This window comes from Bubalus bubalis, chromosome 3, assembly GCF_019923935.1.
Source record: "Bubalus bubalis isolate 160015118507 breed Murrah chromosome 3, NDDB_SH_1, whole genome shotgun sequence".
NCBI classification, from domain to species: domain Eukaryota; kingdom Metazoa; phylum Chordata; class Mammalia; order Artiodactyla; family Bovidae; genus Bubalus; species Bubalus bubalis.
The window spans coordinates 108,366,711-108,385,467 of NC_059159.1; the positions used below are offsets into that span (position 1 = coordinate 108,366,711).

At 39.0% G+C, this 18,757-nt stretch overlaps 1 protein-coding gene across 3 annotated transcripts in view; it reads left to right on the top strand.

Annotated features, from left to right (window-relative positions):
* The window catches only part of CFAP95 (cilia and flagella associated protein 95), a 130,700-nt gene that overhangs the window by 68,194 nt on the left and 43,749 nt on the right, over positions 1 to 18,757 (top strand). For all 3 annotated transcript variants that reach the window (XM_045165063.1, XM_045165064.1, XM_045165062.1), the window contains 2 exons: positions 2,327 to 2,445; positions 3,013 to 3,081. In XM_045165063.1, the coding sequence (XP_045020998.1) occupies positions 2,354 to 2,445; positions 3,013 to 3,081 (161 nt within the window). In that variant the 5' untranslated portion in view covers positions 2,327 to 2,353. The remainder of the gene's footprint in view (positions 1 to 2,326; positions 2,446 to 3,012; positions 3,082 to 18,757) is intronic.

The window sequence follows — 18,757 nt, forward strand, 5'->3', positions numbered from 1 at the left end:
AGATGAATACCTTTATAATAGAGACACCAAAGAGCTCTTCCCCACTTCTGCCATTGTGAAGACATTGTGAAAAGAGGGCTGTCTATCAACTAGAAAGTAGACTCTCACCAGTCACTGCTTGTGCCTTGATCTTGGCCTTCTCAGCCTTCAGAATTCTAAGAAATAATTACCTATTGTCTATAAGTCACTCAGTCTATGAGATTTGTAACAGCAGCCTGAGCAGACTAAAACATTGTGTCTGTTCTGAAAGCCACAACTACCACGTGACCCTCTCTTTAGAGCTGTAGATCTGGGTTCCATAACTGCCCAACCTGTGACTCACCAGTATTGCTGTTGTCAGGGGGCTTCATCATTGTACGCTGGTTTTCTGAATTCTGGCCACACTTTTATAAGTAGATTCTCTACTAAACTTTCTTCATTTCCCCCATATGATTTTTCTTTTCCTTCTGGCACCATAATTAATACATAACACTCAGGGTTGCTTTAAGTATCTAGAGGGATAATGTATATAAAATGCTTAATATTGTGTCTGATACAGAATCCGTCTAGTCAAGGCTATGGTTTTTCCAGTGGTCATGTATGGATGTGAGAGTTGGACTGTGAGGAAAGCTGAGGGCCAAAGAATTGATGCTTTTGAACTGTGGTGTTGGAGAAGACTCTTGCTAGTCCCTTGGACTACAAGGAGATCCAACCAGTCCATTCTGAAGGAGATCAGCCCTGGGATTTCTTTGGAAGGAATGATGCTAAAGCTGAAACTCCAGGACTTTGGGCACCTCATGCGAAGAGTTGACTCATTGGAAAAGACTCTGATGCTGGGAGGGATTGGGGGCAGGAGGAGAAGGGGACGACAGAGGATGAGATGGTTGGATGGCATCACCGACTCGATGGACGTGAGTCTGGGTGAACCTCCTGATGGACAGGGAGGCCTGGTGTGCTGCGATTCATGGGGTCGCAAAGAGTCAGACACAACTGAGCGACTGAACTGAACTGAACTGATACAGAATAAGCAGTCAATAAACTTAAGAGCCACTAATGCTATTATCTGTTTCCTTTTACTATTCATTATTTAAATTTGGCAGTACCTTTGTTTTATATAATTTTCAGTGGTGTTGATTGATTTATTGAAATATTTACTGTCAAAAATGATTAGAGCATATCTAAGATTAATTGTTGGGCCAACCTTACACCTTAAAAACAAAATGATACCTAGTAACTTTTTCCCTAAAATATAATGCTTTATTTTTTATTAGAGTGTAAAATATGGAGCCCAATACAGAGTCCTCTGCTGCTGATTTGTGAAACTTGGAATCTCTGAGGAAGAATAGTTGAGTTACAAGTATAAGAGTCAGAGCTGGGAAATTAGGCTGCGAGGCTGGTGATTCAGGAGGTGAGGTCTTAGGGGACAGAAATCATAGAAGCCATGGAGTAGACCAAGGAACCAGGATCAGAGACTATAGCTAAAATTGCTTTGAATAGGATGGGTTCTTAGTTTTACAGAGCCTCTCTAATCTTCACAAAGATGGACCAAAGGAATTTGACTCTAGCTCTTGGATACTCTTGCAGTTGAAGTCTTCAGTTTTCTAAACAGTATTTTCTCTCTCTTTCTCTCTCTTTTTTTTTTAAAAAAAACAAAATCTAGTGGAATTGATGTGATCTGGGGCTTCATTGGATATCTTAGGGAAGCTTGTCTTCAGGTTTGTAGCAAGTAATTGATTCTCTTGGTAGTAGTGAGTTCTGAATCTCTGCTGTGAACCTCCATATTTGTGATCTTCTAGAGTATTGTATGGGAAAAATATTGAATCCTCAGCATACATTTTTATTCCTAAGATCCTCTAGATATTACCCATGATGCTTCTGCAATTGACTTGAGTATATCCTATAATTATCAGGTTTTTCTCATAGTAATAATTGTTTGATAGTTCATTGAATTATCTTCTGTGATAGAGAATGGATAACAATGATAATGGTGGTATCTAAAGTCATGTGTGATTTACAAAGTGATTGCTACGTTTTCTTACTTAGGGAAGTTAAAATATACTACCTTGAGAAGGAAATAGAAAGCAAATAAGAGTTAGTATTTAGTTGAATGAAGTACTTTCTATTTCACGGAAACAACCAATCTGATTTTTGTTCCAACAAAACATAATAAGAAATTGCCATTTTCACATATTTATGATGAAATCATTGACTGCTATGGGACATTTATTTTTTAATATGAATAGAGTCAACAATTAAAATCAGAATGTACTTCAGCAGAAATATATTTTAGTAAGTGAGAATTTTTAACTATTTATTTTCTTTATATGTGATTTTTTATTTTTTCCAGGTTTGGATATCAGAAACACGTGAAAAAATGGCACAAGTTTGTTTAAACACAAAACTGGCCAAAATAAAGAGCAAGGCTTTATTGAATGAGGAAACTATGAACTCTGGAATTATTGAAAGGTATGCTTAATATAGCCTTTTGCTTAGAACAGGCAGCTACAGGAAAGGGCTAATAAATAAGCAGTGAAGGAGGTAGGTTGGCCCCAGCTACACATTATTGGACTACAGCAAGCATGGACACCACATCTTAAGCTGCCATGCTTTCTGTTCATGCTGCTTCCTCTGTCTGGAATTCCCTTTCCCTTGGTTGTTTACCAGTCAGCTCTGTGCATTATAGGTCCAATTTAGTGTCTTTTTCCCTTTACGTGTTTTTTTCTGGTCATGGTTCTGATAACCTAGGTTTGAGCCCCATCTCTACAATTTATTGCTAAAAGTTAGTGCCTTTCTGTGGAAATGCATGACATAGACTTCCTCTTGTATTGTAGTTATTGGACAGAATGCTGAAATTTTCCATTTACTTGTTTAGACATTTTATTAATATTTTGCAAAGTGCATTAAACTTGCAAACATGGAAATCCTTTAAAAATTTATAATAAAAATTCAGCTCCCAAATTAGTTTTGTATGGCTTTGAAAGTTTGTAAATGTCAGTTTGACATGTTTTCTAAAAATTGTTATTTTGTTTCCAGGGACACTGGATTGCCTGCCACAGGTTTTGGAGCTCTCTTTACTAGACACTCACCAGATTGGAGCAAAATGTTCGTAGTCCCTAAACTGCTGCAGATTGCACAAAATGTTTCTTAATGGTTCAGAAGGTTTGATTGCAGGGGTGAAGGAATTGGTGAACCAAAGTCAACAAACTGCCCTTTATGTGGTATCTTACAGGTTACTTTCCTTTCTTAAAAAAAATGGTGTTTGTTTTTTTCCAATTTATGAACACCATCAGACTGTTAGAAGAAAAGTAGATTATCATTTAAAAAATATGAACAGTGATATATGTGTTTGTGTGCATGTGTATATACAAAACTTAGCATGAGACTTCTTTCCTTTAACAAGCTTTTCCCATCAATATGCAAGCAATAATAATAATAATACAGTAGGCAATGGCACCCCACTCCACTACTCTTGCCTGGAAAATCCCATGGACAGAGGAGCCTGGTGGGCTGCTGTCTCTGGGGTCGCACAGAGTCGGACACGACTGAAGCAACTCAGCAGTCATACTCAATATTTGTAGATTGTATATTTGTAAATTCTCTTACTGCTAAAACTGATTTGTAACCCCCAAGTCAATACTAAGGGTGCTGTTGCAGACAATAATGGATATGCATAAAGACATTCAGTTCAGTTCAGTTCAGTCATTCAGTCGTGTCCGACTCTTTGCGACCCCATAAATCGCAGCACGCCAGGCCTCCCTGTCCATCACCAACTCCCGGAGTTCACTCAGACTCATGTCCATCGAGTCAGTGATGCCATCCAGCCATCTCATCCTCTGTCGTCCCCTTCTCCTCCTGCCCCCAATCCCTCCCAGCATCAGAGTCTTCCAATGAGTCAACTCTTCGCCTGAGGTGGCCAGAGTACTGGAGTTTCAGCTTTAGCATCATTCCTTCCAAAGAAATCCCAGGGCTGATCTCCTTCAGAATGGACTGGTTGGATCTCCTTGCAGTCCAAGGGACTCTCAAGAGTCTTCTCCAACACCACAGTTCAAAAGCATCAATTCTTTGGCCCTCAGCTTTCCTCACAGTCCAACTCTCATATCCATACATAACCACTGGAAAAACCATAGCCTTGACTAGATGGACCTTTGTTGGCAAAGCAATGTCTCTGCTTTTCAATATGCTATCTAGGTTGGTCATAACTTTCCTTCCAAGGAGTAAGTGTCTTTAATTTCATGGCTGCAGTCACCATATGCAGTGATTTTGGAGCCCCAAAATATAAAGTCTGACACTGTTTCCCCTGTTTCCCCATCTATTTCCCATGAAGTGATGGGACCGGATGCCATGATCTTCGTTTTCTGAATATTGAGCTTTAAGCCAACTTTTTCACTCTCCACTTTCACTTTCATCAAGAGGCTTTTGAGTTCCTCTTCACTTTCTGCCATAAGGGTGGTGTCATCTGCATATCTGAGGTTATTGATATTTCTCCCGGCAATCTTGATTCCAGCTTGTGCTTCTTCCAGCCCAGGATTTCTCATGATGTACTCTGCATAGAAGTTAAATAAGCAGGGTGACAATACACAGCCTTGACGTACTCCTTTTCCTATTTGGAACCAGTCTGTTGTTCCATGTCCAGTTCTAACTGTTGCTTCTTGACGTGCATACAGATTTCTCAAAAGGCAGATCGTTAAAGACATTAATGGTGGCAAATGGTGGCAAAATTAATGGTGGCAAAATATTTGAGCCAACCAAAGCACACATTCCCAGCTGAGGTGGAACAAGGTGAGACTACCTTCTTGTTTCAGTTTTCAGAGTGTATGCAAGTGTCCTTTTCACAATCCTGTATTTTTTGCATTTTTTTGGTGATTTTTTAGTGATTTTGCTGTTTGAAATGGTTTCTAAGTGTAGTGCTGAAATGTTATTTATTGTTCCTGAAGGCAAGAAGGCTGTGATATGATTTATGCAGAAAATAGATGAACTTCCTTCAGGCATGAGTTACAAGTGCCGCTGGTCATACTCAAAGTTAATGCATAAACTATATATTGAATAGAATGTCTTTAAACAGACACACACATGAAACCAAAATATGTATTGATTTGCTGATGAAAATGTTGTAACCAGAGCTTGAAGGAACCTAACCCTGTATTTCTCCTAATACATTCAAGATTTTCTAATTCAGTGTTCACAATGAATTATGTGAACACTGTCACTTTGCAGAACATTACTGTGACTAGTGAGAATTGACTGTATAGGAAGAAACTACTATTTTTTTTTTTAACTAATAAAAGAAATTGCTTTTGGAGACAACATGGTTTGTCACTACAGAAAAAATATTTCTTTTCTACTCATCTTTGTAAAGAAGACAAACTTTCATAATTGCTATAATTATATATATATATATACATATATATAAGTGATGAAATATAGGTAACTATAAGCATGAAATGGAGAAGGCAATGGCACCCCACTCCAGTACTCTTGCCTGGAAAATCCATGGATGGAGGAGCCTGGGAGGCTGCAGTCCATGGGGTCGCTCAGAGTCGGACACGACTGAGCGGCTTCACTTTCACTTTTCACTTTCATGCATTGGAGAAGGAAATGGCAACCCACTCCAGTGTTCTTGCCTGGAGAATCCCAGGGATGGGGAGCCTGGTGGGCTGCCGTCTACGGGGTCGCACAGAGTCGGACACTACTGAAGTGACTTAGCAGCAGCAGCATAAGCATGAAAAAATTCTAAGTGTTGGATCATGTATTATGAAGATATGAGTATATATATCATCACTGGCAATTTAGTTGTTTTTGCTCCCTTTGAGAACTGTCTAGCTTTAGAGCTAACCTATTTTGCAGAGTGTGTGTAGAGTGGTAGTGGAAAGCACTGTAAGCTGACCCTGAGTTGTCTCCTACAACTCCAAGTAGAGAAAATATTCTCGGATATAGAGGAACTGGGCAGTATATCTTGAGGAGAAAGAAATGCCAGGGAAAATAAGTGCAGTTAAGCCCAGAGAAGTACAGCAGAGGCACTCAACTCATATCTCTTATACTCACAGTGAAGACACCAGCTGAGCCTCCCTTTTCAGTGGACCATTTATAGAGTCATCAAAAGCAGAGGCAACTGATCATCTTATTAATAATACAGCTGAATTCCTGGTCTTAAAAATATCATGACACATTTAAAGGACAAAAGCATCATGAAGAATGAAAAGACATAGACAGCTTCTACCAGATGAAATAGACCTGATGGAACAAATGTAACAGGAATTCAAAACTAATGGAACAGAAATAGAAAGCTTAATTACTTAGGGAAATAAAGAAAACAGTTGCAAATATAAGGCAAAATAATAAAAATCGGTTGACATTAGTTTCCCAACAGCAACACTGGATGCAAGAGCATGATATTAAAGTATTAAAGGAAAAGAATTTTGAACCCATAATTATTTAAATGTGCGAGTCAAATAAAGATACTTTCAGGTATACAAGGACTAGTTTCAGACTTACTGTCCTGACATGAATAATGATAGAACTGGGCAAAATATTAATATGTTATGCAACTGTTGTCAGGATTGAATAGCAACCAGTGGGGTTCTGTGCTCCTGAAGATGAGAAGTGAGGATCACTTACTGAGGTCACTTTTCCTGGCTACAGTGCAGGGAGGTGAACCCAAGAGTAGAGCAGTGTTACTGTTGAGCTGGGGGTGGGGAATAGGAATTTAGAGCTTCTGATGTAATTGGAATTTGTAGGACAGACTACTGGATAGAAGGATGTTGTGTTTGGAGGTAGGAACAGGTCTGCATGCAATTTCCCTCAGGTTGTTAGTCAATTGCTCAGCTCTGCATACACTATCAAAATAGTACATACTTCTGCTTTTAAAAAATCAAATGGAACTGGCTAAAGTGTTTTCTGAAATTTCACAGTGCTGCCCCTTCCTGCATGGTGGTATTGTGTAGTGAACTTCAGGGCTACATTACCTACTTTCAAATCCTGGCTCTGCCACTTACTAGCTATGTGAACTTGGGCTATTAATAGTTGCTTAATCATTTTGTACCTTGGTTTCTTCATCTGTAAAATGGGGATAGAGTTATAGAGTTGTTGTGATGACTAAGTAAGTTAATACATGTGAAACAGAACAGTAATTTGTGCATATATGTTAAACGCTAAGCAGATCTGCTGGTCCAGCCACTCAGCAAATACTTTTGGTCAAGAAACTCCTATCTTTCAGTTCAGGAAAATATTCTTTATTTATTTCACTGATGATTTATATCTTCCATTTTCTCTGTTCTCACTTTTGGAAATACTTTATTTAGATGTTGGTTTGGCTGGCCTGGTCTTCTAATTTTCTTGTCTTCTCTCTCATATTTATCTTTACTGTCTAGTTTACCCTCTGTGTCTTCAACCCTACTATTGAGTTCTCTTTTTGTTTTCTGAATCTTTGGTTTTTATAGAATTCTTTGCTTATTTCATGACTGAAATATCTATTTTACGATGTTAGTAATAGTTTTACTAAATATTTATCCATGCATAGTATCTATTTCCTCCAAGATGCTTTTTATTAGTTTGCCTTTTGTTTGTTTGGTTTCTATCTTCCATACTAGAAGCTTTCCTTAGATGTTTGGTAATTACTTCTTGGTTCTCTGCTCATGGGCTTCCCCAGTGGTTCACCTGGTAAAGAATGTGCCTGCAATGTGGGAGACCTGGGTTTGATTCCTGAGTTGGGAAGATCCCCTGGAGGAGAGCATAGTAACCCACTCCAGTATTCTTGCCTGGAGAATCCCTATGGACAGAGGAGCCTGGTGGGCTACAGTCCATGGTGTTGCAAAGAGTTGGACATGACTGAGCAACTAAGCATTCCTGCTCATAATTAATAGATGAGGCTCAGAGCCTGTGTGTGAGGCTTATTTATTTGGAGCTTCACTGGAGGGATCTAAGCATGTCTTTTTTTTTTTTTTTTTTTTTGTAGAAGCCCTGGTATCAGTATTTTAGTCTTTCCTTATGAGCTGGTCACATTCCCCAGAGGAAGTTCCCCAAATTGCCCATCTGGGCTAGTACCTGTGGTGTTGGAGTAAACAGGGCAATTGGCTTGGACATCCATGTTAATCCTTCACTGTGTACGGTCGCTGAACCATGTTGTTGGTCAAGGACTTTCCCTTTTACCCTTTCAAGTGAATAAATTTCTAGCTTCCTCCTGAGGTAAGGGAGTAAGGGAGGGGCGGTTATTCAGTAATAGGGTGTGGAGGAGGATCCTGCCTGGAGTTTATGTGCTTCTCAAAAAGTTCTGCCCCAATCTTCCTTTGCTGCTTTAGGATTTGTTCAGCTTTCTGCTAAGTCAGAGACCACTTGTCCATCTTCTCTTGAGCTTTGAAAGTTCATTTCTCATGTTACTTTTTCTGTTCTCCTTGTTCTTGTGGGTTTATTTTTTTTTTTAATCTCTTTAATTTGATTTTAGTGAAGCTTTTTGAGGAAGCAAGATTCAATGTGTACATTCAATCTTAACCTTGAAGTCATTCAGTCTCATCTGAAATTTCACCTCTTCTGAAGGACCTTTCCTTCCTACTGCCACTCCCAGCCCCCATGGTAGGTCTCTTGTGGGTGTTCATAGTACCATGTATTTCTTTTATCCCTATCTAGTTAGGTTGCTGTTACTTACATTATTTGTCTTTCTTACTGAATTCAGTGCTCTGAAGCAAAGGCTGTTGCAGCTCTCCCCAGTCCTAATAAAGAGCCTGACCTACTGTAGATATAATTAATTTCTCAAATGAACAAACTATTTCTGATGTTGAACAGCAAATTATACTGGGAAAGGGGTATAACTAATTCCTATTTTGCTTGATTTTACAACTTTAAGTCCTGAAGATCTAAAGTTCTCAATGTTAGTTTGGTAAATACATTAAAAGACATGGTCTTTTAGAAAATCAGCTCTTATTAGTTTGAATTACTAGAATTACTTGTTTGATTTGATTCACAAGTATTAGCAAGGAAATGAATACATGAGTACCTTCAACCATCCTCCACTAATTCTATATGTAATTCTTTCTTTCAGTTAATGTACACTAATTATAGGGCATTCTATACAATAGAATGCTCTGGTGTTGTAGAATCTGCTCTCTTGAATATTAAATATTCTTTTGCTTCTTGCCAACTGTACAGCTATAGAAGTTAAATGTCAACTTTAAAAGGCAATGAATAAAAATGAGTTTGCTCAATGGACCAAAATAATGTGCCTTTAACTTATAAAATAAAAGCTATAATCATAATGTAAATTTAAACTTCAGGTTACCTTGATGGAAAAAAATCAGAATACAGATATAGCTTTGTTATTAAGGAGACATTAGTTAGATGCATTTATCTTAATTTTAGATAACATTCATTATGTTGTGATAGCATTTGACAGTCTGTTTCTTTTCTTGCAACTCAAAAGCAGTAGCCCACCTACTTTATTTTGAGCCAATGTGAAGAAGACACAACACCTCTCTTCCTTAAACTGGCAGCAAACATCTCAGTGGAACATTTTGAAAATCAGAACAACCAGAATGTTTGACATCACTGGATTTATCACTCCTGACCTTAACTAGAGAAAAGGGCTTGGTGAATAATTCCTTCCACACATCCAGATGGAGATATGTTTTTGACAACTGCAATATATAGAATGGTCAGGTTGAGACCAAAAGTGATATTGATGACTTACACTTGAAAAATGAGATTGATATGCCTTGAGGCTGGAGTGAGCTTGTCCAGAACTAGAGTTATTGCTTCTCTAGAGAGTTCATTGCATTTCCATCAGTGAATAACCAAGGAATTGGCATTGGCCAGTGATGGAAGGGGTGAGAGTCAAGAAGGCTCAAAGATGTCAACAGTGGTCTTATGGTCTCAAATGGATACAGTTGCATGTTTAGGGGTCTCTAACATACATTACTTTTACTACATGGATAGAGAGACTAAAGGTCTAGAAAAATAATGAGGCACATTTCTTTTAAGGCACATAGGAAAAGTGGATAGAAACATGAAGCTGTAATAAGTTACTTTCTTTGCCCTTCTACCTGGTTCTTAAGACTCCTCAAGGAGCTTTCACTTAATTTGAAAGTACTTTTTATGAGGGATGAAAAACTTACTGTCAGAAGGCTCCTGGATATCTATTATCTAATACAAAATCATTTTATGATTTGTCCATAGAACCAGACAGTTGTAGCTGATTTATTCTAAGAAGTAAGGTTTTTCATGTACAGTATAATCTCTTGACTGTGTCTGTGACCATTAAACAAACAAAAAAGCAGAAACCAAATTGACAGAACAAACAACCACAAAAACTATATAAAGCAAATCCAATTTTGAGAGATGTGATATAAATATAATTTTAAGATCTTATTTCTCAGAAGCCCTTATTTAAATATAGGTACTTAACCATATGTGGTCCTGGGATAATGGTTCACAGGAGAAGTTTTTGTTTTGTTTTGTTTTGTTTTAATAGGAAACAGCCAATTCTAACATAGCATATTTGCTGGGTGAAAAGCAGATCCATGGGCTTCTGGGCTAGTTTGAGGGCAGCCCAGAAGTATTAATCACCTACTAGAGGGTGGAGAAGAAGCAAGGTAGGTCTCTTACAAGGTCAGCTCTAACTAATGTGTCCTGTCATTTTTGCCAAGTTTCATTGCCTTCTGGTGGTAGTGATTAGTGTTTATTGTTGAAATTTTATGATAAATGTGTCTTGTTTCCAGAATTGTCCAAACATTTATGTGATCCACCTGACTGGAGAAGAAAGAAATCAGTAGTGTTTTAGATCACTGGGTAGCTTTTTGGCCATAGTGTAGTTTTTAAGAAAGGGCATGGTATAGGAAAATAGGAGACATGGATTCTACTTTCAGACATGTGTTAAACCTACTATGTGACCTTGTGCTGGCTAATAACCCTCTCTGGGCTCCAGTTGTTTCCATCTGGAAAATGAAAGGATTAAACCAAATGATCTGTAAAGTCCTTTCCTGCTCTAAAACTTTGTTTCTAAAGGAGAAAGGCATCTGTAGCTGCATAAATGGACAAGTTAAATGAGGCCAAAAAGTAGTTCAGTTAAGCTTTCATTATTGGCATAGAGCACTTACCCATATGTGTGCAGTGATTACCTCACAGTAGTAGTAGCAAGCTTAGGCCACAGTTTAAACTTCCAATTCACTCTTCTCACTGGGGCATTTAACATCTGTAAAACCTTTGGCACTCTTCAGAGGAAAGGGATTGAATATGAAGAGCAGGAGGGTCTTTTTTCTGCCTCAAAGTGTAAGGCATTTACTTTCTTTTCCTACTCTGGCACTTGGATTATGGCTTGTCTCTTGGTAAAATACCACCAAGTTGTTGAACATTTCTCTACAAGAAAAAAGTTTAAAATTGCCTGATGGTGATGGTGATGAGGATAACAACAAAGAAAATGTGGAGAGGAGAGTTGTGTGGTGAAATGATTATGGAATGAGAGGGAGACAGATCTGAATTAAATTCTTTTATTTTCTAAATTAAAAAAATTATTTTAAATTGGAGGATAATTGCTTACAGTGTTATGTTGCTTTCTGCCATACAACAATGTGAATCAGCCATAAGTGTATATATGTACCCTCCCTTCTGAACCTTCCTCCCACCTTCCACCCCATTCCAGCACTCTATGTTGTCACAGAGCACAGAGCTGAGCTCCCTATGTTACACAGCAACTTCCCATTAGCTACCTACTTTATATATGGTAATGTATATGTTTCAATGTTACTCTCTCAATTTGTCCCACCCTTTCCTTACCTTTGTCCATAGTCCATCAGGCACTCTGTCTATCAGATATAGTCCCTTAAATCTATTTCTCACTTCCACTGTATAATCATAAGGGATTTGATTTAAATCTGAATTTAGGTCAAATACCTGAATAGTCTAGTGGTTTTCCCTACTTTCTTCAATTTAAGTCTGAATTTGGCAATAAGGTGTTCATGATCTGAGCCACAGTCAGCTCCCGGTCTTGTTTTTGCTGACTGTATAGAGCGTCTCCATCTTTGGCTACAAAGAATATAATCAATCTGATTTCAGTGTTGACCATCTGGTGATGTCCACGTGTAGAGTCTTCTCTTGTGTTGTTGGAAGAGGGTGTTTGCTGTGGCCAGTGCATTCTCTTGGCAAAACTCTATTAGCCTTTGCCCTGCTTCATTCTGTACTCCAAGTCCAAATTTGCCTGTTACTCCAGGTGTTTCTTGACTTCCTACTTTTGCTTTCCAGTGATAACAAACAGTAATATTCTGTGTCTTGATGGTCTGGATAACCACAGTGGTGTAGTCACTCACATAGAGACAGATATTCTGGAGGGGAAGTCAAGTGACCTCAGAAAGCCTTATTACCAATGACGCTAGTGGAGGTGATGGAATTCCAGCTGAGCTATTTAAAATACTAAAAGATGATGGTGTTAAAGTGTTGCACTCAATATGTCAGCAAGTTTGAAAAACCCAGCAGTGGCCACAGGACTGGAAAATGTCAGTGTTTTCATCCCAATTCCAAAGAAGGAAAGTGCTAAAGAATGTTCAAACTACTGGACAATAGCACCCACTTGCTATGCTAGTGAAGTTATGCTCAGAATCCTTCAAGCTAGGCTTCAGCAGTACGTGAACCAAGAACTTCCAGATGTACAAGCTGGGTTTAGAAAATGCAGAGTAACTAGAGAGCAAATTGCCAACATTCACTGGCTCATAGAGAAAGCAAGTGAATTACAGAAAAAAAACATCTACACCCGTTTCATTCACTATGTGAGAGCCTTTGACTGTGTGGATCACAACAAACTGGAAAATTCTGAAAGAGATGGAAGTACTAGACGATCTTACCTGTCTCCTAAGAAACCTGTATGCTGGTCAGGAAGCAAGTTAGAACCTTACATGAAACAACTGACTGATTCAAAATTGGGAAAGGAGTACAACAAGGTTGTATATTGTCACCCTGTTTATTTAACATATATGCAGAGTACATTATGTGAAATGCTGGGATAGATGAGTTACAAGCTGGAATCAAGATTGCTGGGAGAAATATATATATAATACCACTCTAATGGCAGAAAGTGAAGAGGAACTAAACAGCCCCTTGATGAGGGTGAAGGAGGAGAATGAAAAAGTTGGCTTAAAACTCAACATTCAAAACATTAAGATCATGGCATCTGGTTGCATCACTTCATGGCAAATAGAAGGGGAAAAACTGGAAACAGTCATAGGTCTCCAAAATCACTGCGGATATTGCCTGCAGCCACGAAATTCAAAGACTTGCTTCTTGGAAGGAAGGCTATGACAAACCTAGACAGAGTATTAAAAAGCAGAGACCACTTTGTGGATAAAGGTCCATATAGTAAAAGCTATGCTTTTTCAAGTAGTCATGTACAGATGTGAGAGTTGGACCACAAAGAAGGCTGAACATCAAAGAATTGATGCTTTTGAACTGTGGTGCTGGAGAAGACTCTTGAGAGCCCCTTGGACAGCAAGGAGATGAAACAAGCCAATCCTAAGGGAAATCAACCCTGATTACTCATTGGAAGGAATGTTGCTGAAACTGAAGCTCCAATACTTTGGCCACCTTATGCAAGGAGCCGAAATTGAAAAGACCTCAATGCTGGGAAAGACTGAGGGCAGGAGGAGAAGAGGGCAATAGAGGATGAGATGATTGGATGGCATCATTAACTCAGCCTCCATGTGTTTGTTTGTTTGTTTTTTTAACTGATTTTTTTCCCCTGTAATTGATATCTAGTCTCATTCCCCAATGACTCAGAGGGTAAAGAATCTGTCTGAAATGCAGGAGACACAGGCTTGATTCCTGGGTCAGCAAGATCCCCTGGAGAAGGAAAATGGTGTACCACTCTAGTATTCTTCCCTGAAAAATCCCATAAACAGAGGAACCTGGCATGCTACAGTCCAAAGAGTTGCAAATAGTCAAGACACAACCGAGGGACTAACCACAGCAGCAAGCACACAGAGTTGTGGTTAGAAAGTGTGCTTGATATGATTTTAATTTTCTTAAATTTACTGAGGCTTGATTTGTGACCCAAGTAAAGAGCCTCTTGATGAAGGTGAAAGAGGAAGGTGAAAAAGCTGGCTTAAAACTCAACATTCAAAAAACGAAGATCATGGCATCTGGCCCCATCACTTCATGGCAAATAGATGGAGAAAAAATGGAAACAGTTATAGACTTTTTTCCTTGGGCTCCAAATCACTGTGGACAGTGACTTCAGCCATGAAATTAAAAGGCTCTTGTTCCTTGGAAGGAAAGCTATGACAAACCTAGATGGTGTATTAAAAAGCAGATATCATTTTGCCAACAAAGGTCTGTATAGTCAAAATGATGGGTTTTCCATTATTCATGTACGGATGTGAGAGTTGGATCATGAAGGCTGAGCACCAAAGAATTGATGCCTTCTAATTGTGTTTGAGAAGACTCTTGAGAGTCTCTTGGGCAGCAAGGAGATCAAACCAGTCAATCCTAAAGGAAATCAACCCTGAATATTCATTGGAAGGACTGTTGCTAAAACTGAAGCTCCAATACTTTGGCCACCTGATGCAAGGAGCCGAAATTGAAAAGACCTCAATGCTGGGAAAGACTGAGGGCAGGAGGAGAAGAGGGCAATAGAGGATGAGATGATTGGATGGCATCATTAACTCAATGGACATGAATTTGGGCAAACTCCAGGAGATGGTAAGGGACAGGGAAGCCTGGTGTGCGGCAGTTCATGGGGTCACAAAGAGTCAGACATGCTGAGTGACTCAACAACAACTAATGTAATTTGGAGAATGTCTCTTGTGCACTTGAGAAAAAGTGTATTCTGCTGTTTTGGAATGGAATGTCCTGAAGATATCAGTTAAGCCATCTGGTTTAAGGCTTGTGTTTCCTTATTAATTTCCTGTGTGGATGATCTATTCATTGGCAAAAGTGGGGTGTTAAAGTCCCCTGCTATTATTGTGTTACTGTTGATTTCCCCTTTTATGTTTGTTAGCATTGTTACCTGGAACACCAGAGGGCACTTTGCCCAAAACTCCAATTACTATACTAGAGTGCGTTCTGATTGGCCTGGCCTGCGTCATATGCCCAGGTGTTTGTGGGTTTGTGAGGAGGTGAGAGTGGAGAAGAGAATCATCCCACTCATTATACAATCTAATTGGATTGCACTGAATGGGAGAGAGAATGTTATCCAAAAGAAGAACGCTGGACACAGAAACAAAACGTCCTACAACAAATAAAAAGAATCAGCAAATTCTGAATTTGTCAACAATCATCTGAATTCAATTCTTGACTTCCTTTCTTTTGTTAAAAAATTATTTTACCAAAATATAGTTGACTTACAATGTTGTGTTAATTTTTACAGTAGAGCAAAGTGATTCATATATATATATATATATATATATATATATATATTTTCAGATGTATATGTGTGTGTACTCATCTCACACGCTAGTAAAGTAATGCCCAAAATTCTCCAAGCCAGGCTTCAGCAATACGTGAACCGTGAACTTCCTGATATTCAAGCTGGTTTTAGAAAAGGCAGAGGAACCAGAGATCAAATTGCCAACATCTGCTGGATCATGGAAAAAGCAAGAGAGTTCCAGAAAAACATCTATTTCTGCTTTATTGACTATGCCAAAGCCTTTGACTGTGTGGATCACAATAAACTGTGGAAAATTCTAAAAGAGATGGGAATACCAGACCACTTGACCTGCCTCTTGAGAAATCTGTATGCAGGTCAGGAAGCAGCAGTTAGAACTGGACATGGAGCAACAGACTGGTTCCGGATAGGAAAAGGAGTACGTCAAGGCTGTATATTGTCACCCTGCTTATTTAACTTCTATGCAGAGTACATCATGAGAAACGCTGGACTGGAAGAAACACAAGCTGGAATCAAGATTGCTGTGAGAAATATCAGTAACCTCAGATATGCAGATGACACCACCCTTATGGCAGAAAGTGAAGAGGAACTAAAAAGCCTCTTGATGAAAGTGAAAGAGGAGAGTGAAAAAGTTGGCTTAAAGCTCAACATTCAGAAAACGAAGATCATGGCATCCGGTCCCATCACTTCATGGGAAATAGATGGGGAAACAGTGGAAACAGTGTCAGACTTTATTTTTTGGGGCTCCAAAATCACTGCAGATGGTGACTGCAGCCATGAAATTAAAAGATGCTTACTCCTTGGAAGGAAAGTTATGACCAACCTAGACAGCATATTCAAAAGCAGAGACATTACTTTGCCAACAAAGGTCCGTCTAGTCAAGGCTATGGTTTTTCCAGTGGTCATGTATGGATGTGAGAGTTGGACTGTGAAGAAAGCTGAGTGCCGAAGAATTGATACTTTTGAACTGTGGTGTTGGAGAAGACTCTTGAGAGTCCCTTGGACTGCTAGGAGATCCAACCAGTCCATTCTGAAGGAGATCAGCCCTGGGATTTCTTTGGAAGGAATGATGCTAAAGCTGAAACTCCAGTACTTTGGGCACCTCATGTGAAGAGTTGACTCATTGGAAAAGACTCTGATGCTGGGAGGGATTGGGGGCAGGAGGAGAAGGGGACGACAGAGGATGAGATGGCTGGATGGCATCACTGACTCAATGGACGTGAGTCTGGGTGAACTCCGGGAGTTGGTGATGGACAGGGAGGCCTGGCGTGCTGCGATTCATGGGGTCGCAAAGAGTCAGACGTGACTGAGCGACTGAACTGAACTGATATACACACATATGTTCTTTTTCATATTCTTTTTCGTTATTGAATATAGTTCCCTGTGCTATACTACATTAAGACTTTGTCATTTAATCCATTCTATACATAACAGTCTGCATCTGCTAATCCCAAACTCCAAATCCATCCTTCTCTCTTAGCAAACCACAAATCTGTTTCTCTATGTCTGTGAGTCTGTTTCTGTTTTGTAAATAGAAAGTTCACTGTGTGATATTTTAGACTCCAAGTGTAAGTGATATATAGTATTGAGTTGGCTAAAAAGTTTGTTCTGGTTTTTCCATACCATCTTGTGGAAAAATCTGACAAACTTTTTGGCCAACCCGGTATTTCTCTCTTTCTGAGTTACTTCACTTAGTATGATAATCTCTGTGTCCATTCATGTTGCTGTAAATGGCATTTTTTTTCCTTTATTTTTTATGGCTGAGTAATGTTCCATTGTATACATGTACCATGCCTTCTTGATGGACATTTAGGTTGTTGTGAATAGTGCTGTTATGAATATGCAGGTATATATCTTTTTGTGGATTCTTCTTATTTGTTGTAGGACGTTTTGTTTCTGTGTCCAGCGTTCTTCTTTTGGATAACATTCTCTCTCCCATTCAGTGCAATCCAATTAGATTGTATGATGAATGGGATGATTCTCTTCTCCAGTCTCATCTCCTCACAAACCCACAAACACCTGGGCATATGACCCAGGCTAGGCCAATCAGAACGCACTCTAGTATAGTAATTGGAGTTTTGGGCAAAGTGCCCTCTGGTGTTCCAGGTGACAAGTTATAGAGGGCATCTTGCTGCTAGTGGAGCATGTCTGTAAATGAAACTGAACAGAGGTGTAGGGAAAGAGTTTGATTATATTCTTTTTACCTGTGCTGGTATTTTTCTTTTTTTCCTCTTCATTGAGTTTAAATTACTTATAACTTAAGAGTAACATTACTAATAGCAAATATTTATATGATGTTTATTACATACCAGGCACCATTTTAAGGGTTTTATATGTACTGACTTATTTACTCACTATGAGTTGATTCCGTCATCATCCACATTCTATGAAAGGGGAAAAATAATAGGCATGGAGAAGTTGAATAACATGTTCAAGCTGGTAAGTAATAATGAGCCAGAATTTGAACTGAGAAGGTCTTACATCAAAGTTCATGGTCTTAGCTACTCTACTGAGCTGCTTCTCTGAATGATAGATCAACTAGGACTCTGAATATCACTTTCCTTTGCTAACTCAGAGATGATAATTGCTACATTTAGCCTTGAGCACTAAGCTCTTGAAGGAAGTACTGGTGAAAGTGTGGTCACAAGTCTCCAGAGGTGGCTGCCAGCAGTTCCTTCTCTCTCTGTATATGCATGCTCCCAGCAGGAGGCAGAGGTTATCTCTCTTGTCTGGCCTTATGTCTGGCTTTGATCTGTAGAATGTAGCAAAACTGATGTCCTAAGACTTCTGAGTACAGACTTTAAAGAGACTGGTAGTTGCTGCTTTCTGATTCTTGGACTCTAGCTGACATGCTGTAAGTAACCAAGACACATGGAAGAGAACAAAGGCACTGTATTTGACAGCTCCAGCTGAGCTTCCCAGACAACAGACAAAACCAGCGGCCAGCCATGTGAGTGAACTATTCAGTGTAGTCAGATACCTAATGACTTTAGCTCTCACTGACATCACATGGGGCAGAAAAACCACCCAGTGGAGCCCATCATCCCACATAATAATCAGAGATAATAGCATGATTGTTATTTTAAGCCAGGAACATTTAAGCCACAGCAATAGGTAGTTGAAAACAACCTTCATGCCTCTAACTACCATGATTATATGGCTACTTCTACCATTATTTGGCCTATAGGTATAGTTTTGTCATAGCTAATCCATAAGGCATGCAAGCAGTTCAAACCTTTGAGACAGATGAGCTAATAAAACAAATGAGTGGTAAAGATTTTCAAAATGTCAATATTGTATAATTTGTACTTCAATCCCATTTCCTTTTATCCCATGCCCATTAATGATGAGCCTGTATTAATCTTTATAATATTGGAAGTTTATGTAGTTGTCATAAATTTATCATTATTTATAATTACTTAAAGT